Below are 23,103 nucleotides of genomic sequence, written 5' to 3'. Positions count from 1 at the left end.
TGTTAATAATAATAATAATAATAATATTATAATGAAACTAAACGATTCCACCAAAAGAAACTACTCCATCTCACCACTAGGTGTCATCAAATATGCAATAAAGCTGCCAGGCGTTACCAAAGCATCCATAAGTACAACTGACAGTGTACCTGGCGCTGTACACGAGCCCACAATACATATCTTTCTTGCTGTAATAAAGAACCCAACACGCAAACCGAACCAAAAAATGTTTAATATTCATTGAGTGTTATAGTATGATATATGTTTTTTATCTTAAAATTTTTTTTACACATTTTGTGTTCCTTGGTGTAGGCAGAATTATTTTTTTAGCACTTAATTAATACCAAAAAAGCCCCCCCACTTGCAAACCATCTAAAACACACAGTTCGTTCTCATGCATTTAAAAAGCTTGCGAGGTGTAATTATTATTATTATTATTATTATCTTTTTATTTATATGCTGCATTTTCTGCCCTTAATTTGTTATGTGGGTTACACTTTATTTAGCAAATTCTATGTCTGTGTATATATAAATATATATAAATGATATATACTATCTATATATACTGTATATATATATATATATATATATCCCCTTGCACAGTACTGGCTGTGACGGGCTTTAGAAGTCAATCAATAATAGTATATTTTGATTAAATTACTTTTTTTATATGTGTTACATTGTAGACTGTTTCTGAAAGGATATGGATCGATAGATATCCCATTGTACAGCACTACGGAATACGATGGCGCTATATAAATGATTGATAACGTATATATCGTATAGCTGATCCTTTCTTGGACCTTCATTAGGATGCGTTCCGTTCTTTCCCCCGCGTTCCGCTGGCGTGTAACATTAAATCGGACGCCGTGTTTTCATTAGGACGTCATTAGTTTGCAAATTAACCCGACCGGCGACTCGTTAAATAGAATCGCTGAGCGCTTCGCGTGATAATGATGTAGCCGTCGATGACTCACCCGTCCGTGAAGTAAGAAGAGCGAGCGTGTTACACGCGTGTTACGGGGCTGGGAGTCTCGCTGATGGCTTCCGGCAGAGACCCTTGCCAGGTTGCCTCAATTGGATGATCGTGACGCGCATGCCTGGGAAAGACCCCAAATGTGGTTTTCGTGAACCCCAAACCTGGATCCCCCAGAACAGAATGAATTCTCGCGTTCATTCGCTGCAGACATTGCGACTAATTCCGTGCATCCGTGTGTCCTGCGGGTAATACATGCGATCGCTGCGCCCGTCCCTTTAAATCTTCTTGGTGTTCCTTTTGCAAACGGATGGGGGGGGGATTCTGCAGAGTGCCCCCATATGCATTTGCTCTTTTAACTGCCCCCCCAGCTATTCTGCATGCAGGAGAAGTAGCCAATCAGTGATAAGGCGGGTTCAACCGCAAAGGAGGAGAGCAGCTGCAGCAACAGGGCTGCATCTTCTTTGTCTTCTATTCATTTTTGTTTTGAACAATGCATATTACAGGGTTAGGGTTACTCAATGAGTTTTTTAATGTGCATTATTCTTATATAGCGGGGGTCTCAGGAATATTAAACTGCCCCTTTAAGCCCCCCCCGCGTGCAGTTTGTGGCGGGTTCCCGGCTCCCGCCGCCTTCCTCTTTTTCACGCTTTCGAAATAATTTTGATTTTGCCCAAAAAGCTCCAATTCTAAACTTGGCTTCCCCCCCCCCCCCCCCGTCTGCGGATCGTCTTTCCAAATTCTCTCCCACACATCCCCGAGATTTCAGCCTCTCCTCCCTTCCTGTCTTTCCACCCACCATCACTCCCAGACCCGAGCCGGATCCCTCCGTTGGGCCTCATCGTTCCGCAATTTACTATCCCAAAAATAAAAAGAATTATTTTTTTGTGTGTAATATTATAATGTATTGCTTTGTATAGCGCCACCCTATTCCGTAACGCTGTACAACGGGTAAACAGAATGTGACAAGTAGCACATCACATCTGGACTTACAGAAATAAAAGGTTAGGAGGGCCCTGGTCAAAAGAGCTTACAATCTAAATATGAACGTATTAGTGGGTTTATTTACCCCGTTTAATTTAAAAAACAGTTTCCTGCTGTTTCTATACACATTATCGGGGCTTTTAGGGCTGTAGAACCCTGCGATCCCCTCATACCCAGCAAACATTCTGACCTCCTACAAAAGAGGGGCATCAGGGGAGGAGAGAGGGGATTTGGGGACGAAGGAGGGGCTGTACCTCCAAAACAGGGACACTTGGGATGGATACATATATAATAATATATAATAATGTGTTTGTTGTGTTTATATATGAATAAGGTCAGTATTTGGAATCAGCAAAGAGGTTGTGCAGCAGCTGGACACTGACTGACACGTGCGTGAGTCCAGGGGCCACATGTGGCATTGTGTCTGTGACTCTGCAGAGTCAGACAGCAGGAGCCGAGACCACGCCTCATTTCCCATCTCCGCCCCGCCCCTCTCTAGGACCCAGCCCCTGGTGCGCGCCCACCCCTTGTCTATGGGAGCCGTGCACGCGCAGTGAATCAGAGCCCAGCTCAGGCTGTGGGATTCCGGCAGAGAGCGCAGGAAAGAAAGGGAAAGGGGAGGAAGAGGAGCCCGTGGGGAGGAAAAAGAGCAGAGAGGCACCCCGGCTGTGACCCGTTCACCCTGCAGACCCCGGGTCTGAGCATGCACAGGACCCCTTTGTTGCATGTTAACTCCGGACAATGCATACTGAGGAGGAAAGCTGCCTGCTGAGCACATTGGGGTCTGTCTGCTAAAACCCGGGTAACATTCCCAGCGAGGGATCAGCAGAGGACCCCCCCCCAGCGAGGGATCAGCAGAGGACCCCCCCCCAGCGAGGGATCAGCAGAGGACGCCCCCCCCCCAGCGAGAGATCAGCAGAAGATCCCCCAGGGAGACCCTGTAAAGAGGGTAGATCTACACGTTTGCTTTCTCTACACAGACACCCCGCAGGAGTGGGAGATCCATCCACATTGTCCACAGGAAGAGAAAAAAACACTCGTGGAGGGAAGTGAGATGGACTATCCTACAGAATAAATGGAAACAAAACAGCTGCTTCTGCTCTGATTCCATGCCTGGAGTGTGATCTGACTCCCAGCAGAGGTGGTCCTGCGTATTTCTCTCTTCTCTCTTCTTCTAGCTCCTTGCTCTTGGACTGCCAGCCCAGGCATGGAGGAGTGGAGGCAGTGCGGAAGGTGGCTGATTGACTGCAGAGTTCTGCCACCAGACCACAGGGTGGTGTGGCCCTCCGCGGTGGTTTTTGACCTGGCGCAGGCTCTGAGAGATGGGGTGTTACTGTGCCAGCTCCTGCATAACCTGTCCCCTGGATCTATCGACCTCAAGGACATCAATTTCAGGCCACAGATGTCACAGGTAAAGCGACAATATATACATATATGTGTGCGCGAGAATGAGTGTGTGTGTGTGCGCGAGAATGAGTGTGTGTGTGTGTGTGCGTGCAGGTGAGTATGAGTGTGTGTGTGTGCGCAGGTGAGTATGTGTGTGGGTTCATCGTTAGTAGGGTCCATCACCTGCAGGGTCCTTTATACAGATTACACGCGTGTGTCATACATGATTCATTTATGTTGATGTATTGGAATTCTAATACCTACGCTTTAATTCCCCTAATTGCGCTCATCTCCCCACGGCCAGTCCCTCCACGGCTGTGTCTTTTCTTTTTTTTTTTTTACGTTGCCACATGGCTAGTGCCAGCCACGCTCTCTCCTGACGAGGGCCGTATGTACGAAGATCTCTCTCCCTGGTACTGATCTCTAAATCCGTGCCGCACTGCAGGGCTCTCAAACTTCTCCCGGCCTCGTTATTCCGGGGCCAGGTGAGCTGCGTTTGGTAATTTCCGAGTTATCGACATCACATGGGGGATGATTCTTTATTCTACGTTGGAATGGATTTTATTGAGACACAGAAAACGGACACCGTGAATCCCTGATGAGTGGGAGAATGGGGGGGGGGGGAGTGGGTTACCCTTTCGAGTCCCGGCCTCCCCTTCTTGAAGACTCCAGGGGTCCCTTTCTTCGGAGAGGGACAGAGGAGATCCGGCCGTCCTGCAAGCCTTTTGGCCAGGGAGATGAAGAGCGGGTCATATACCCCTTTTGGGGGGTCACCCAACCCATTTGCGGGGTCACCCAGCCCTTTGGGGGGCTCACATAGCCTTTTGGGGGGTCTCACTGCCCTTTTGGGGGGTCTCACTGCCCTTTTGCGGGGTCACACAGCCCTATTTGGGGTCTGTGCCCCTGGAAGATGACGTCCGGTGCTCCATTGTGGGGCTTTGGCACTGGCACCGACCCTCAGGCTGGGTGTTTAAAGAATCTATAAAATTGTTTTCGTTCCGTCATAATATTTTACCAATATTTACCAAAACACTTCGACGTTTGTATTCGTTTCCTGTCGCTATGTGATTGTTGCAACAATGTTACTTATACAGGGTACAGGGCTCTTTTGATACAGTTTCCTTCCACCTTTTGCAGAATCTCCCACAATGCTTTGGGCAGCTAATTAGGAACTGGAAAAAAAGATCCATTACTTTGACCTATGACCCCGGGGTGGGGTAAGCCCCTCAGCCGGGCCATATGGCCGGGTCGTTGCGTCTGTACATGTTTAAGGCAGACGATGGACTCTGTTATAATTATTCAATTATTTTAAGAACTAGAATCATTTTGACATCATCAGTGAATATCCTAATGAAATGGTCCAAAATCTCAAGTTTTTGTCCAAATGTGACGCCCTCCCATCTTATTTAATCATAAATATTAATGTATTTTTTGCCTATATATATTGCGATATCCCCCCCCCCCCCGCTGTGCTATTGGTCGAAAGAGGTTTACGGATCCCAGCGTGAGTCGTCCCGAAAACTCAGATACAAAGAAATTGTAATTTACGCCCCCCCCCTCACAAAAAATTTCATTTGTAGAATACATTTTATTTTTTTAATAAAGTAGTCTTTGTTTGAGATGAGCGCCGTAGATTATTCGAAGCCATCGTTGTTTGGTTCGGTGGGGCGTTTGATGTGGAAGGGGTTAATTCTAGGGGCAGAATGTCAGCCCTCGCTGTCGGATTGCCCCACATGGCAGATGCCGCTGGCTGCATTGTGCTGTATAACGCAGCCTCGTTGCCGGGTCTTCGGGGAATTATATGCTATGAGGGAAACATATGGAACGCCTAGCGCTGGGACAGCAGTCACATTAACCCTTCCTGGGCTGGAGTAGCTCGCAAGGTGATCTTAAATCTTCCCGGCGCGTAAAGAGTTAAGCGTAGAGCCTGTTATAATAGTAGTTAGCGTCGTAATTTTCCAGTGATTTATGAGGTCAGCCGATTGGGTGTTTAGTGGTTCCTCGTGGGAGGGTTTGGCAGTGAGTGGCCAAATCCGTGTCTTGCGATTGGTCGGCAGCTTCCTGCCCCTTCGATCCTTTCCTTCGGTTATCAGGTAGCCTCTTGCTAGATATGTTGGGTCCAGGACTTTAGGCTCCTCTAAGGTCTTCATTCCTTTAATTGTTTAATTAATATATTCACGGAATAACGAAATGCGTATAAAGTTCTAATTTTTAACCCAAAATCAAATGATCCGGTAGATTCCACGTACGTGGCACATAACACGCGTGTACATACTAACCCCTCTATGATTGATGGAGACATATAACCCGCATGGGAGAGGTAAGTCCGCTCGGGACATCGCTTTCTGGTTATTGGACGACAGGCCGATCCTTAAACCCCTTTGGCTGCGTCATTTGGATATTGGTATTCCAATCCAGACACTTATTGTTGTAAACCTCGTTTCCTAGAGGGACAGATGACGTGATGTCAATACGTTAGATGTAATGTAAGGAAATTTTATTTCACTGAGAGGGTGGGAGATACACGGAGCAGCCTCCCAGCAGAACTGGTAGAGGGTAATACAGTGAGGGTATTAAACATGCATGGGATAGACATACGGCTCCTGAATCTAAGACGAGACCAACGACTGATTAAGGTTTGAGTCTTTACAGCAGGAAAAACGGGCTGATTAGATGGGGGGGCCGGATGGGGCCGATCTGCTGGCAGACTCTAGGTTTTTAATATGTCAGATTATTACCAGAGGAGAGGGAGGTGGAAGAACCCAAGTTCCTCTTGAAGGACGGCAACGAAAGCTGATGCCGGGGAATGTGTTGCTCTTTGAAGTGGCACAGAAAAGGTTAAATCATGAATAATTGCGATTTATAGTAATGGTTATTATTAATAATCATTTATTTTAATAGCGCCAACAATTCCCGCAGCGCTTCTTACAGTCCCTACGTTCAAAGGGTCTGACAGAACTAGAACTGAAGGAGTAGGAGAGCCGATACATTAGCTACAGATGGCCCGGCACGTGAGCTGACGATCTATTGGTGGAATGCAGGGGATTTTGATTCTTTTTTGGGTGAATTGAAGCGTTTTTATGAAGGCACTGCAATAGCGCGTGGCATTATGATGTAATAATGCTGTTGTGTTTACATTGGGTATTGCACCAATATGCGTCTCATCCGTTACAGGATCACCGGGGGGCTAATACAGCAGCCAGACCCCCGGAACCCGCTGATTTACCCCTTTTCAGTGTGTTGGGGTATAAATATACTGATTTTGGGGGGGGGGGGTTTATACCCAAAACCTATAGCTGGGGGAGCCCCCCATATTCTCTGCCTTTGTTGCCCCTTCTCGTAGGGATAGTAAATGTTATTGATAAATAAATATTTATTTTTCTATGACATCACATCTGTTGGTGACATCATTTCAACTGAAGAAGAGACCACAGAGGTCCTGGAAGTCTATGCAACTTTATATCTTTTGTTTGTGTTGGCCCAATAAAAAAAACTCCTTGGTGACATCACTAACATTGAGGGATAGCGGTGTGTTTTTGTGCGTTGTACAGCGCTGCAGAATATGACGCCGCTATATAAATCAATAAACTATTTATCAGGACGGGGCTGTCCAACTTCAGATGTCGTCATCCTCCAAACAGTCTTGTGCTTTACAGAGAGGGTGGTAGTGAAGTGGAACAGCCTCCCAGCAGAGGTGGTAGAGGGTAATACAGTGAGGGTATTAAACATGCGCGGGATAGACATACGGCTCTTGAATCCAAGACGAGACCAACGACTGATTAAGGTTTGAGTCTTTACAGCGGGAGGAACGGGCGGACTAGACGGGGGCCGGATGGGGCCGATCTGCCGCTGGGTTCTCTTTTTCTTTATAACTCAATAATGTGATCTTAATCCTCTCGTGTTTATTTTATGGGAAGTCCTTGATGATAAAAGGCAATAACCATGGAGACAGGGCAAGGTCACCGAGCACGACGATCCCCTCCCCCCCCGCAAACCACAGCAGTTCTAACTATTATTATTATTATTTATTGATTAAGCCCCAACATATTCCGTAGTGCTGTACAATGTAAAGCTAGGGTGCTTAACAAATACATAACCCAGGGCCCCGGTGCTGCCATCCAGCCTCATGGCACTTCCATGCAACGTTCCCGGCAGCAATGGCAGGCTCCCGGGGGCCGCTCTGGATACATTAATAAATGATATGGGCGGAGACCTGAAGAAGTAACGAGGGGCCGCAGAATATAAAAGCTACGAGTGGAATGAGCAGAGCGGGCGGCATCTGCTGGGCTTTCGCTCGTGGACCGGGAAGGACACTTTTCCCTTTTGCGTCTTTCTCCCCGCTTCTGGGCAGAGGGGACCCTCGATTAGAGCGATTGGGGGGGGGGGGGGAACGTTGTCCCCGTGGTGCGCAGAGATGGGGAACGGAAGAAGTTGCCGTGGAAGACAATATTGATTAGGTTATCCTGGCTTTGCCACATGCTGCCGCCTCACGGGTTGGCCGGTTATGGTCCGTCCGCGAGAGGACACGTCGCGCTCTGAGAGCTTTGAGCTCTCGCCGGTGTAAACACGTTCTGTGAATGAAGCCGATTGTCCCTGCGTGTTCCCGGCGAGAGGTCCGCGCCGCGCTTCGCCTGCCGGTTTAATGAAGAACGCTATTGTCCGAAATCAAAGCCGCTCCTTGGGAAATCCCGCTGAGGTTTTTCCTCTCCTCGGCGCACGAAAAAAAAGAGCAAATCTTTCCAAGAGAGAAATCAAAGGGGTCCGCATGGCGGGATCCCGGATCTGGACGCAGGACCCCGCTGTCCGTCATTCAGAGATGTTCTGCAGCACAAGCGGCTCTTGTGTCTGGGCCGGTTGGCCGTTTTCTCCACCGTCCATAATATAAAAAAAACAAAAAACAAGGCAACTGATTGGACGGCTGATACTGTGCCTTTCACTGTAGGGTATTCTGGCCTAGGACCACTAGTCCTTGGGGGCCGTAGCCCCTCTGCCGCATAACAGGGAACCAAATACCCTATTGGTTGATCAGGCTCTGTGTAGGGCCACTAGTCAACCGGCCCGTTAACACTATGGAGGGCTCCTGCCGGTTTGGCACAGCTCTTTGTAGAGTCCTTAGAAGTTGGAGCACCAGGGTATGACATCATATCCCAACGTTACTCAGTAAGGATGGTGGTGGAGGGGGGGGCAACCAACCGGGCCTTTGGGAGACGGAAAAGGGAGAGAACTTCGGGACAGGAGGTTGATTAGATAATGCTGGCTCTGCCACAGGCTGCCACCGGTCTAATAGTCCCTTTAAACCAAATCTCTCTAAAAATGGAAGAAAAGGAAAAGAAAGATTGAAGTCCTAAATTATGATAATGAGACAGATGGCTGAATCTAGAAAGGCGATCCTGATATAATTGCCCCTTGTTAGAGTTTGATACCCGTTCCGGCGGGGTAATTGGGAGTCTCCGTTGTGAGGATGGCATCTGCCAAAAGAGGTTTATGAGTAATGGTGGTATTAATGGGAACGGAGTTTTCATTTACCCCGGTAGGGATTTACGTGCAGATTGGTGCGCGGCTACACCGAAGAAACCATATGGGGTGAGTTTAACCCTCTAAACTCTGGAATCTTATTAAGCTGACTCCGCTCGGCGTGACTATAACCGTGTGATCCGCCAAAGGGTTAAACGTTTCCGTAATCCCTCACCTGCGGGTTTTAATTTCTGCAGAGATTCTGTTCTGATCTCGGCTTTATATTAAATCCGATTGAGAAGAAACACGAGATCTCCAAATTACCCTCATGATGAAATAAATCATTTTACGTTCGGAATCGGAGATCGTCAAAACACGCGATAAGACAGCGTGTGATTTATGTGGCAGAATACATTATTTTGGGGGCATTTAACCCTTTTATGGGCTCGTGATGCGCCTGCTAGGAACGATTTAAAAAGCCCAAAGTGTATCATGTTACCGCTAAGCTTCTAACGGCTTCTGCGAGACGCCATTTAATCTTCGTGATACCCCATAAAGTTTGGACCAGATACCCAGGTTTTTGTCCAAAACCACATAATGCTTTTAAAATATTAAAGTTCTGTGGGATATTTCCATAAGTTTTTTTTATTTAAATAGATATTTTTCTTTTTTTACTATGTAAGTAATTTCATATTTCCAGCATCCTTGAGTGTCAGGTGACTTCTCGTTCCTCTGGGGCGGTCTTTTGATAATAAAGTAGGTCGTTTAGCCCCCTCCTACCCCCTGGTTCCGCCCATCTAACCCAACTCCACCTCTTCCATAATAAATATGGGGCGCAGAGTTGCAATCAGAGCGGTACAATCAGTGCACAGCTTGTAAAGAACCATAGCTATCATTGGCTGTTGTGAACATGGGACAGGACAGCGTGAGGAGCAGCAAGGGGGCCCTGCCTTTAGGCTTGTATTGGGCCCTATGATTTTTGATGGCGGCCATGTTTGAAGGATTCCATCTGTGTCCATGACTCCTGAAAAACTTACTATGGCTGTCGCTTATCTCCAACACCAACAGTTTCCCGTTTCAGTTTCGCAATATTTGTGATAAATTTAGAGCAGGGGATGATGGGACTTGTAGTTGCATGAGCTGGAAATGAGCAAAGCCTTCCTACTCCTTGGGCATATAAAAGAGTTGCCTACAGCGCATGAGACGGGTGCCGCCATTGACATTGCAGCCTGGGCATTTAATACAATGAACTCCGTGATTAATAGGGTCTCGGGAACATTGTCCCCGCACGCAACGGTTCTTTTTTTTTTGTACAGAAACCCAATTATTCCAGAATTATTGTCATTTTTCTGAGTGAAAGGAGCGCAGAGAATGATGGATCTCATGGAGTTTCCTTAACGCGTTTCGGCAAAGGTAGATCAAGTGATCAAAATGTTCAGGTTTGAATTTCTCTTACTACGAAAAGCTATGCGGAGGAAAGAGGGGCATCAGGGGAGAAAAGAAGGAAACGGGAAGGGGATAAAAGAGGGGCATTGGAGGAGGAGAAAAAGATATTTAAATCTTGACCATACTTGGTATCATCCAGGCTTCACCGTTGATGTAGGTGGGCGGTCCCACTGATGTAGGTGGGCGGTGCAGCTGATGTTGCGGAGAAGTGGTGGGCGTGGAGTGGGCGTGTCTCAGTGCTGTTTCTCGGTGATGACCCGGAGAAGCCGGGAGTCGCAGCGCTGCTCCCGCGAGCCGGAGCGTTTCCAGGTACGATCACGACGGATAATCTTGGCGATGGAGGGAATTCCGTTAAATTCAGGCCGTTACGTTTTGTCCGCGTTTTCTCAATATTTCACATCCGAATTACCGCGGCATTCCCTCCCCTCTATCGCTAGTTTTTAATGGCTTTATGAAGTGGAATGCTTCAACAAAGTGGTGATTAACCTTGTTAGCGGTGAGCCGTCTAACGTCTTCGTTAAGCGGTCCTCTTCCTCGTTCCCGGAAACCCCCCTCACCCACACCTTCTTAATTTTCCTGTTTAAGGTGGAATTTCATTAAAATAAAAGCATAAAATAAATAAATAAAAAATAATAATAAATAATATTCCCAATGAGAATGATAGACAACCTGAATTTTACCGAAATTTTTGTTGAATTTCTACTGCTGAACTTCATTTTGTTGCAGATAAATTTGTCCGCCCGACTACCGCAAAGGCAGCTGTTTTATTTTTTTTGGGGGGGGGTTGTTTTTTTTTTTTTTGTTTTTTTTGCACGGATAGTTCAAATATGCCGTCGAAAAGACCAAAACCGAACATGGAACATTTTGTGTGAAGAGCGTTTCAGGCGAGGCTGGTAGCAGCTGTCACATCTGATCAGGACTTAGCCTGGAGGTTCACACATAGACGTAGAAATAGTGGAAGGCAGGGGGTTTGCGCATGTTGCTGGCTTAAGGTGATGGCACCGCCGGTAATTTGTTACATCTGAACAGCTGCAATTTCAAATCACATCTATATTTATTTAAAAATAATCATATTAAAAAAAAAAAGAATAATCTGTGGAAAAGCTTGTGCCAGAATCCTTTCACATTTAGCTCTATTCCTTCACTATTTTTTCATGAAAAAAAATATATTTTTATTTAACACCCAATCAAAGAAAAAAAAGAAATGCATTGGCGTGGAATATTGGTTATTACTCTATACAGTGCTGGGGGTTATATTACTGTATACAGCGCTGGGGGTTATATTACTGTATACAGCGCTGGGGGGTTATATTACTGTATACAGTGCTGGGGTTATATTACTGTATACAGCACTGGGGGTTATATTACTGTATACAGTGCTGGGGGTTATATTACTGTATACAGTGCTGGGGGTTATATTACTGTATACAGCGCTGGGGGGGTATATTACTGTATACAGCGCCGGGGGGGTATATTACTGTATACAGCGCTGGGGGGGTTATATTACCGTATACAGCGCCGGGGGTTATTTCCTTCGTATTATAGAGAAGTAACATACTCCGGAACGAGTCTTGCCCCGTGTAGCGCTGCGTTATGTAAAGGATGAAGGCCGGTTCAGAAGCTTACACTAATCTGGATTTTTAATCAACCATCATAAGCATCAAAGTGACTTTTCAGGTTGAATACAGGACAGGCTTCACCGGTTATCGCTCTGGCAGCGCCGTTATTTTTTTTTAATTGTAATTGTAATTTCTCTGCTCGGGTCTCTTTCTTGGTGTATTTTTGTGTAAATTAACACAGAGTTAAAGTTGGCCAAAATTAAAACCAGAAGAGAAGAGCGCGCTCGTTAAAAAGCCATATTATATATAATATATCGCATGCCGGGGTAAAGGGGGTATCATTTCATTGTTCCGGTTTCCAACTGCAGGGATTGGGTCCTTTCAGGATGCCCCCCCCCCCCCGAGGACCTTTTGGATATTAGATTAGGATTTGATGAATTGATTTTGTTCCCGACCCGAGCCTTTCATCTTTCATTGCCAAACCGATTATGTCGCGCCACAACCAATACTGCGCCGAGGAATCATTTTTCTGTATTGCCCCTGACACCTCTGCTGGGAAGCTGTTCCTTACATAAGGGTTAAATTCCAATATTGGGGTCCTAAAGCAGGTTTCCCTTTAATCCTCATCCTCGGTAACGCCGGCTCAAACCACGCATTGGTCTTCCACGCCCCGTGTAAATGGAGAAAGTTAATGTGTACGTTCTGCCGAGGAAAATGAGTTTATCCCCGGATAACTCGTCTCCGCGGAGCAGATGTGATGATTGTCTGATAATCTCGTTTGTGCGCTGCCTCTTTGGCGTTGCCATCAACCCCCGGCTTTTCACGAAACCGCTTTACTGAAATAACAGATCGTTGAAAAGCCATAAAGCTTGGATTGATTGGCAAGTGAAGAATAATGCTGCTTCTTCGCAGTAAATGGACGAAGGTCATGCTGTGAAGAAGTAGAGAAGAAGAAACATTGCTTTAGAATAGGGTGTCCTGTTTATGGGGCGAAGCATCGACGCACAGAGAGATGAAGTGAAGTGACTGTTTCAGGTCTCGGTATCTTATTAGGGTTTTAGGATATCAGAACCATTTTATCAAGGGATTGACACGTTGTAAATCATTGGACATTGTAGCGACACGTGGAATGTTGGTGGCCCTTTTTTCATGGAACATGGAACCTTAAGAAGTTCTAGGTGATGTTTTACATCGCACTCATCTCAAGACAATAACTATTACTTATTTTTATTTTTTAAAATCCATTTTGTGTGCTGAAAAAAAGTAACTTTTTTGGGAGAAGCACTTTGAGAGGCCACGGTTGAAGGACAACTGATGGTGGCCATGAGAATTTGATTGTGAAGGACCATATAAGTATGGTTTGTACATCGGTTCATCGTAATCCAGGCTGCTACATGTTGTATGAACGTGCACTAAGTGTATCATCAGAAGATCTTGTGGTTTTCCTTGATGTGGACCATCCATGTTCATGGTGTCTTCAGGATGAGGATAGAGGAACATTAAGGTGGCTTCAGGACCTGTTGAGTTGACGTGAACCCCTTGAGATGACTCTGCGCATATCTTTAATAATACATGTTTTGTCCTGATATGATTAAAAATTCCATTTAAGAATATTGTGATGGAACCTAATTTTTTTTAGTATGAATTAGAGCTTTTAAAGCTACTAATAGGCAGCTGTTGGGTTTTGGGCTTTGGCAGAATGTCCATCGTGCTTTATTTCGTGCTTGAGTTTTAACCATCTACTTACTTACCTCTTCCAAAGACACTCGATTGATTTTTTTAGCGTAGGCGAGACCTCGGTCTGTTTTATATTTTGTTGGGGTTTTTTTTTTTTATTGAATGGTTCCGGGAAAGTTGGAGACAGTTAACCGACATCTGCTTCTGGTTTCTGTTGGGAGTTCCACCTTGAAGGTTCCTTCATTGAATCCAAGTATTAATTCAGGACATGGAATAGACTTTCGTCTCTGTTTACGTGCCAATTACGGTGTTCGTTTTTTGCTCTATGCCAAAATAGTTTAGGAAGAATAATGTCCAAAGTATGTTATTTTGTCGTGTTATGTTGATGTCCTTCCGTTGTATAGGAAAACAGGCAAAAGCATGTTTCATGTCCTACCAACTACATCACGGTCTATCCCGAGATCTACGGAAAATAAATTCATTGTCCTGTTAGAAACATTCTTTCCCTGAACAGACAACCGGTTACGCTTTATGACGGCTGTTGATGTGGTGGAGGAGCACCAGGGTATGATGTCATATCCCGGCGCTTGGCACCAAGGAAGGTAGTGCAGGGTTAGGCCTGGGACATCACCGAAGATCATTGCGCCGCTGATAAACATATAGATTCTCACTTGTTTATGCGTAGCATTGGACCGTTTCTCCCGGCCATTACGTTTTCTTTATACAAGCTTAACAACCCTTCTGTACCGTTGGGTTTCTCGGTGTTCTTTGTTGAGTTCCCGTGCTTGTAGAGTATCCTGGTAACCTGCTTCCGTGATGGAACCTCCAGGGAGAAGTTCAAAGGCTTTCGGTGGGAAGGAGGGCGACGGGAAGAATGATTTGTAGTAGACGTGTAAGCCTTGGCACTTGGCCAACGTCCATGGATCACGGCCAGGTCTCGTGTGTGTGGGCTTTTCAGGAAAGGCCCTTCCACTGATAGAAAGAGGATGCTTTGGGACAAAGCAAGCGAGGCTGCTTCTTTTTACTTTCCATTGTAAACATTTTGCAAAAGTGTCTGGAATTCGGTTGGTTTGTCTGCTCTTTTAACATAAAATGTATGTCCCGGTGCGAATGCGAAAACCGGTCAAAGGGTGAAAGTAGAGCAAAGAGAGAATCTCTTATGAAGATGTTGGTGGTATTTCCATCATTAATGACATGGATAGTGAAGCTTACATTCTTTTTGGCCACAGGTCAAAGGGCAGAAGCTTTCCTGAATTAGAGTATTGAATGTTTCTGCATTAGAATGACAAATCTATTCTTTTAGAATGTTGAGTATTTTCTATTAGAACCTTGAATGTTTTCTTTCAGAATGTTGAATATTTTAGAATGGAATGTAGAATGCCGTCTCTTTTTAAAATGGGCATGTTTTATATTTGAACGTAGACTTTGTCCTTTAAGAATGCTTCATATTAGAATTTAAAATGTGCTCTCGTAGTACGCTGCTTGTTTTTCGATTAGAATGTGGTATGTGATTTGAGAATGTTGATGTTTTGGATCTGAGACCTGTACAGTTAATGCTTCTCGCTCAACCCTTCAATAAACAGCTTAAACAGTTTTTATTAAACAAACATATTATAAAGCAGTGTTTCCTTTTGTGTCGATGAAGCGCATATGATGTGAGGGGTTCAGATGGCTTGCTTCAGACGGGAGAATAAGGTGTCTCGCTGGAGCTGGGCTCAGGCGTTGGCACTTGGCCAAGCTGCTTGCAGTACAGTTGACTCCATATTGGCCGAGCTGCTTATAGTACCGGCTAATAGTCTGTTGGTTGAGCTGCTCAGAGGACCGGCTGACTGTGTGCTGGATGAACTGTTCACAGTACCGGTTGACTCCGTATTGGTTGAGCTGCTCAAAGTACCGGTTAACTCCGTATTGGTTGAGCTGCTCAAAGTACCGACTGACTCTTTGTTGGTTGAGCTGCTCGAAGTACCGGTTAACTCCGTATTGGTTGAGCTGCTCAAAGTACCGACTGACTCTTTGTTGGTTGAGCTGCTCGAAGTACCGGTTAACTCCGTATTGGTTGAGCTGCTCAAAGTACCGACTGACTCTTTGTTGGTTGAGCTGCTCAAAGTACCGGTTAACTCCGTATTGTGTGCTGGATGAACTGTTTATAGTACCGGTTGACTCTATATTGGCTGAGCTGCTCAAAGTACCAGCTCACTCACTGTTGGCCGAGTTGCTCACAGCACCGACTGACTTTGTCGGCCGAGCGGCTCACAGTACCGGCTGACTCTTATCGTTGTTTCCGTCCACTCCTTTTGCAACGATCCCTAACCCGTAATGCCAAATGCTTGTAGTTTTTCTGATTTTCAATCACAAGTAGGGTTTTTTTCTAAGAATTTTTACATATTTTTGGAACTTTGAATTTTTGCAGACTCTTCCTGCCTGGCAGGTCCTGTTTCTTGAAGGTACTTTTTGAGAGGGGACGCTTCGCTCCGCAGGACACGTGGCAAACTTGTAAACATCTCTATGAATCCCGCTCACCCTGATTTCAGCTGATAACGTGAATCAGGAGTGACAGGTGCCTTATAGCGAAATATTTCACCCGTCTAGTGAGATTTTTAGGAGTTTTTTCTTCGTTTTTAAAGTACATGAGGCATGAGTTTATAGAGGGAACATAACTGGTTTTGTTATCTAACTGGTTTTGTTGTTGTGCGTATGTATTTGGTTATATGCAGAGACACAGAGCTCTTAAATAAACATGGTATCGGGTGGATAAAGTGATATATCCAATGTCTCGTTAGGTTTGAGGTCATATATAGATTATATGTGTAACGTTAAGATACTTTTGTTTTACTGAAAGGGTGGTAGATAAGCGGAACAGCCTCCCAGCTGAAGTGGTAAAGGGTAATACATTGAGATTTGAACATGCATGGGATAGGCATATGGCTCCTGAATCTAACACAAGACCAACGACTATGGGTTGAGTCTTTAAAGCCTTCGTGGGCTTTCCCCTTCCTCGGTTGCCAAATGCGCTCCCTGCGTGGCCAGACGTTACAGCTCATTATATTATTTTGCCGATTTGAGTCATTTTCAGTTACGTTTCCTCCGCGGAGGACAGCGTTTAATATAGAATTTCTGATGTTCTGCAAAGCTGTCCGGGTGGCATTAAATCGTCTAAATTCCATTTTACCTTAAATTTGTGTTCACTTATTATTGGAAGGTTTTGTAAATGGAGAGTATCAGAGCCAGAGGTTTAGGAGCAGAAGAAATGATAACTATTAGTTCTAGAGAGAATGGATTCTTGGTCATCCTTGTTTTGGAGGACCAGTCCCTCTAAGGACACGGAGTCCTTAATGCCCCTCGCTCCTCCCCTGATGCCCCTCTTTTCTAGGAGCTCAGAATGTTTGCTGGGTATGAGGGTATCGCAGGGTTCTATAGAAAACAAAAAAGTGCCCCTCTTTGGTCATTTGGAATGTTTATATCATGAAGCTGGGGTAGTTTGTCAAGGCTTGGGCCCCTGGTGAGACCAGGTCTTGATGGTTCAGCATCACAATATTTAGGGGCACAAGATCCTCTCTTGGCAAGACCTATTATCCAAGCACTGGGTGATGTGATCAATAGTCCTGTTACCCCTTAGGTCCTTGGAAAGACGAGGACACTGGCTTTGGGAGGTTGGTTGGGCCCTCGGGCCAGGGCCGGACTGGTGATCACATTGTGGCCCTGGCACTTTAGGTACCAGTTCGATATGCCCGTCCACACGCTATGTTCCTATCCTCACGTAGTGTGCGGCTGGGCATATCTGCACACAGATCAGGTAAATACAGGGTACTGATGGCCAACGGTCCTTGCCTGCCCAGTACTATTGCCCCTTCCGCCCTTGTCAAAAAAAAAAAGTTAGACTTCTTTGGAGAAAGATGACCTCCATTGCAGTCGGTCTTGTCTAGTTTATTGAACCATGAAATGTCCTTACTGGCCCCTAACATACAGTATGGGGGTTATATACGGAATGCGGTTATACCCCGGCTTTCTTCCTAACTGACTATATGGGGTCCTACATAAAACTGTCTCTATAAGCATCTTATGATGTAATGAGTGGTTGGGAATCTAATCGTTTGGGCTTATTTTTTATATTGTTCTCCACAAGCTCCAAAGAGATGTCCTCCTTTCCCACGAACACATTATTAACGTTCTAGAATTCCGTGAGATCCTCTAATCGCTGAACTTAGTAAATTTACTTCTTCCTCTTCTTTTAATTCCAGTTTTTATGCCTGAAGAACATCAGAACGTTCTTAAAGGTTTGCCACGATAAGTTCGCGCTGAGGAACTGTGACCTCTTCGACCCCTTCGACCTGTTCGATGTCCGAGATTTTGGGAAGGTAAGAACTCGTACCTCCAGGTTTCTTTTCATGGCTACCGTGCACTTAGTTTAACCACTTAAATTCTGGAGGCTTTTCTCACACCTGGCTTAAATTTGCCTTCAACCGAGGTTCTCTTCCACCTGTTTCCTTAATGCCTTGGGATATTTAAATGAAGACATATGCTCCTTCAAAAAGGAGGAAATATCACAGGAACTTACTATTAGGAGCCTGCTAAGAGTGAACTACATGGATCATTAACTTAGAGCAATGAAAATAACGATTATGTAAAACGCGTCGGGTGGAAAAAAAACAGCTTGAGGAAATGGTCTTCTGAAAGAGTCCTGTTTTCTGACCGAGGTCGGGGGAGGTTGGGTTTGAATAGATACAAGACTTTCGGGTTACCCCTCTCCTGTAAGGGCACAAGGAACCCCCCCCCCCGTAAGAATTACAGCCACTGAGACTTACCCCCCCAGGATTTATGAAGCCATCAGCCCTACCGATATGAATGTAGGAAGTATATACTCCAGAACCTTGACCTCGGCATTATAAAAGCAGTACAATAGTTTATCTCATCTTAATCAGAAAAAAAAGATAAAACACGGCATATTAATTTTATCTAGTTAATTTATTTTATTTATTTAAACCCTATTTTGCGTTCAGCGGGACCACCAAACCAAATCAGATTCAATCATATTTGTTAAAGCGGTGAGCCCCGTCTCGAAGGGCTACGAACACAATTAAAAATTAATAAGGCTCAGAATTCTATACATAATAAATTTGAATTGACCTAAAACAAGGAAGATTTTTTTTTTAATCGAATTATCCCGAATTGTACCTTTTTGGTACATCCTCACAGTATGATACGACATACGGGCAGGGAGAAGAAGAAAAAAACCCAACCGACCCAATAATATCTTGTACTTTCCGGCGTCTCATCTCCTTCGTACGAGTGGCCTGCGTCGTGGCTCTTCAACCTGCGCAGACGGCACCTTCTCTGACAGCTGCTTTTGGTCCGATGAGCAGAGCGCGGATGAACAATAAAAAATACACTTTTCTACGCATTGCTAGCTTACCAACACTAAATGTATTTTTAACTCGATGCGATGTGCCGAAGCTTTTCCGTTGACTTCGCTTCGTTCTTTCGGGTTTGCATCATGGCCGTTCCTGGAAGGGTTTCTGCCGTAGGAAGCTTCCGGAAGCTTCTCTGGTTCTAGAATCTCTCTGGAAGCGGCTCGTATTATAAAATTCTGCCCTTTTTTTTGTAACTCTGGAGGTGTCGCTCCCCACTGTAGATAATACATTATAATTCCGGCGGTCCTACATTGAAGGTGCTTGACGAGGTCCTAATGGCGCCACCATTCCCGTGCCGGATGTCAATCATTTCACACCAGCCCCAGGGGGAAGTAGGGGGGAAAAAAATGTATGAAAAAAGGTTGTTTAGAGAAAAAAAAATCCATTATTTCGAGCATACACAAGGATTCGTTCTGTATTGGCCCAACGAAATACAGTTTTAAGGTGGATCTCGAAGGTTGGTGGCAAAACGGCCCGTTGGCCAACGTGTTCTCCAATGAATGACTACCATAGATTGTGACGCATGTTACCAATGACACCATTAACATAATCTATGATGTATGTAATACCGTAATAACAATTTAACATTTTAAGTGCCAGCAGCGCTTATGCTGTAAGCGCTTATACTCAGGTCCAACAATCATTCTTCTGTTACGAGTCAAACAAACCCAACAAGGAGGGTCCAAACAATGTTAGAATTGTGTCTTCAGAGTAGGAATTATATATATAAACGGAATGTTTACAAAGTAATATTTCTAACTAATATTTATATATATATATTTATACCTACACCATGCGCAGCATATTTGGGGTGCGAGAGAAGATTAGGGGTTCAGATAAAGCGTCGCGAGACATTTTGGCCGTCCTTGTTAGACATGCGCCTCTCCTCTGCTCTTCTAGGAGCAATAAACCAACCCTCCGGTCTGCGTAAAATCCTCTTTCATTCTGTCTTTAAAGGTGCAAGAAGGGAATTATTAACTAAGTCGTTGTGTTTAAAGAGATGTCTTGGGTAGGAGCGGTTTTACAATCTCTTAAGACGCTATGTGTGCCCCCCGTGCGTCGGACGCCCTGCCGCTGTGTGCATATCCGAGCGGGGCGGACATTAGCATGGATCTAGCTGCGTTCCATGCATTATTCATCTCGCCTCTTTGTAGGAAATAATAAACTCTTCCGCGAGTCGGCATCTGCCAGTTAATCGGGGGTCCCGTGGACGGGCTGCGCCGCGGTAACTGGAATAGATTACGGGAATGATCATCATAAGGACCGACTGTGTACTCGGCGCTGATCCTGCTGGGTCAATAAACCCAGCGGGTGATAAGTCAGGCTTCCGACAACAGCTTTCAAGAATATTTAAAGTACCGGCTGATAAACGGGAACGCGTGTTATCCGTTAATCGTGACGACTCAATTCAAGTGGCTCTAATACCGGCCCTCGTGGACACCTTGACTTGCCATTATTTAAAGATACACATAATTGAGCCACCTGCATTCAAGCAGGGATATCAACCATAACATAGTGGGAGTAAAAGCACCAACTGGGAGTCTTATATACGATCACAACAAATAAATATTTACTCATACGGGTACAACAGGAGCTGAAGACCGTGCCCATGAGCTTACGATCTAGCTTTACGACATACAAAACCCCTGGATTAATGTGAGTCCAATAAATAATTAATAACGTTTGATTATTTCGCACTGATATAGTATGGGATTTTAGACGCGTTACAGAGACGTGTAGCGATTATCTTTCAATTATCTGTTCATTTTTCTGGAGAGAGGAAAAAAAAAGAGAAATGAAAAAAATAATAATCATGGAAAATGTGTTTTTTTGCGCATTGACACTAAAACCTTTTCTTCCTTGCGCTTGTTCTGGTTTCTCCCTGTAATCTTAATAAAATCCTGCTATCAGTTGCTATAGGAACGGTGTTTCTTACAGTAATATATTATAGTGTTGCTCGGCATCACCGCACCGCCTCTGTTCATGAATTTATATATTTAAAGGGACACTACGGCCCTTTATCACTCCCATCACTCCTGTGCTCCAATGGCCTTTTATCACTCCCATCACTCCTGTGTTCCAATGGTCCTTTATCACTCCCATCACTCCTGTGTTCCAATGGCCCTTTATCACTCCCATCACTCCTGTGTTCCAATGGCCCTTTATCACTCTCATCACTCCTGTGTTCAAATGGCCCTTTATCACTCCCATCACTCCTGTGTTCCAATGTCCATTTATCACTCCCATCACTCCTGTGCTCCAATGGCCATTTATCACTCCCATCACTCCTGTGCTCCAATGGCCCTTTATCACTCCCATCACTCCTGTGTTCAAATGGCCCTTTATCACTCCCATCACTCCTGTGCTCCAATGGCCCTTTATCACTCCCATCACTCCTGTGCTCCAATGGCACGTTGTGTTTGTAGTTATGTTTGTAATTATGTTACAGCCAGAAATGTCCTTGTTTTCCATGAAAACAGCTCAGTGACCCCAAACTACTGAACAGTAGTGTTTGTGTGTGTGTGTGTGTTTGCGTGTTTGAGAGGTATGCCCTTTGTACACTAGTTTGCTGCTGTTATCGTAGTCGTACTTTGTATCTGTTGTGGAATGTTCGCTGCGAGCGTTCCTTTACATTTCTGTCCCGCAAGGTGAATTTCTTGTTACATTTTTCCGCTAAACCCTTTGCCGGGCGTAGTTGGCGAATCGCAGCGTTGCTGACGCCAGAAGAACCATCCTGAGATATTTTGTTGTTTTTCTATTCTTCTTTCCTTGTTCTGGATTCCATCCCAAGTGAGAAATAAATCTGATGTGACGTTCATCTGAATTAATTCTGCAAATCAGCCTAAGGGGAAGTAGTTTACATTTTCTTAAAAAAAAAAAAGATGTCTGAATTAATCAAGTTTTACACTGTCCAATCCGGTCTTCTGGTTTTGGGGGGGAAAAAAAAGGTAAAATTAACAATAAAATTATATCTGATGCCGATTTACTGCGATTGGGAAGTTATTCGCCCGTTTTAATTAACGTGTATTAGATGGTTGGCGGTCTGCTGCCTGATAGCTCACCAGATGTCTTATCCCAGCACGGGGTGCATCTGACCTCTGACCCCCGGCTCCTTGAGACGGGAACCCAGTTGCTTTGATCTTCCAGCACAAGTCACCGGTTCTCTTGGACGCCTGTTACAGATCATCAATTACCGGCCGAGATCTTTAATTACCTGAGCTTTAGTCGGGCAGTCAGGCATCGGGGTAGTTTAATGGCGCATAGAAAGTCTACATTTCAGCCGCCATCTCCTTTGATGCGTTAGATTCCCGCATGGCTGACCCGACGGTAATTTTTAAGCTTAACGTATGATTAAGGATGTAGCTGCTGGATATTAAAGGTCCTGTAAATCTTCCGTGGTTGGTTATGATATTCAAACCATAGAAGAAGCTGCTGGGAGATCTCAGGAACCTAACGAAGAACCTCTCAAGTGTCCCCTGATGCCCCTCGTTCCTCCTCTGATTCCAGATGTTTGCTGGGTATGAGGGTATCGCAGGGTTCTACAGCACCAAAAGCCCCGATAATGTGTATAGAAACAGCAGGGAAGGGCTTTATACACTAAACGGGGTAAATAAAACCCATTGTTCTTCTAAATGCCCCACTCAGTTACATCAATAGCTGCCAACAGGCCAGAAAATCACATCAAAAATAAACCCTGAAACAAGTGTTGGCTGGCGGCTTGAAATGTTGGCAGGTAGACATGGGCGTTTATCATCAGAATATTGTCCTTATTCCTCCTCGTTAAGGAACAACATTGACATCTCCGCTTCATCTCAAAGTAGACTTGACGGATCTGTGTCCCCCGGTGACTGTAATCAGCACGCAGCTAATTAGTCATGTCAATGCCCACTATAATTCACAACAGACGGCAACCCCTGGTTAGGGAGCGGATAACAGCATCATAGATCATATGGTATGAAAATACGAGTCGGGGGTGGGGTGGGGGAGAACACGAAGCTAGAATTCGCGCTTAAACGTTGTGATGGAATGGCTTCTGCGGTTAAAATGTTGCAGGTTGGGTCATTTGGAAATGCGTTTTTTTTTAAGTCCATGACAAATATCGACCTCGCGCTCCGTCTCGTAGGCGAACTTTATCCTAATCCATCATGTTTCCTGTTCCAGAAAACGAGATTTGATTAAAGACTTTGGAGCGGGGGACGTTCGCCGCCGCCGC

At 45.0% G+C, this 23,103-nt stretch overlaps 1 protein-coding gene across 6 annotated transcripts in view; it reads left to right on the top strand.

The window, feature by feature from the left end:
• The first annotated feature begins 3,167 nt into the window (after positions 1-3,167).
• The window catches only part of LOC149281834 (guanine nucleotide exchange factor VAV2-like), an 80,633-nt gene continuing 60,697 nt past the window's right edge, over positions 3,168-23,103 (top strand). For all 6 annotated transcript variants that reach the window (XM_089498920.1, XM_089498919.1, XM_089498916.1 and 3 more), the window contains exons 1-2: positions 3,168-3,371; positions 17,721-17,837. In XM_089498920.1, the coding sequence (XP_089355046.1) occupies positions 3,168-3,371; positions 17,721-17,837 (321 nt within the window). The remainder of the gene's footprint in view (positions 3,372-17,720; positions 17,838-23,103) is intronic.

This window comes from Sceloporus occidentalis, unplaced genomic scaffold (genome assembly GCF_023333645.1).
Source record: "Sceloporus occidentalis isolate IW3139 unplaced genomic scaffold, rSceOcc1.0.p SCAF_127, whole genome shotgun sequence".
NCBI classification, from domain to species: Eukaryota; Metazoa; Chordata; class Lepidosauria; order Squamata; family Phrynosomatidae; genus Sceloporus; species Sceloporus occidentalis.
Note: the sequence above shows the minus strand (reverse complement) of the source record. Positions and strands in the feature narration are given on the sequence as shown.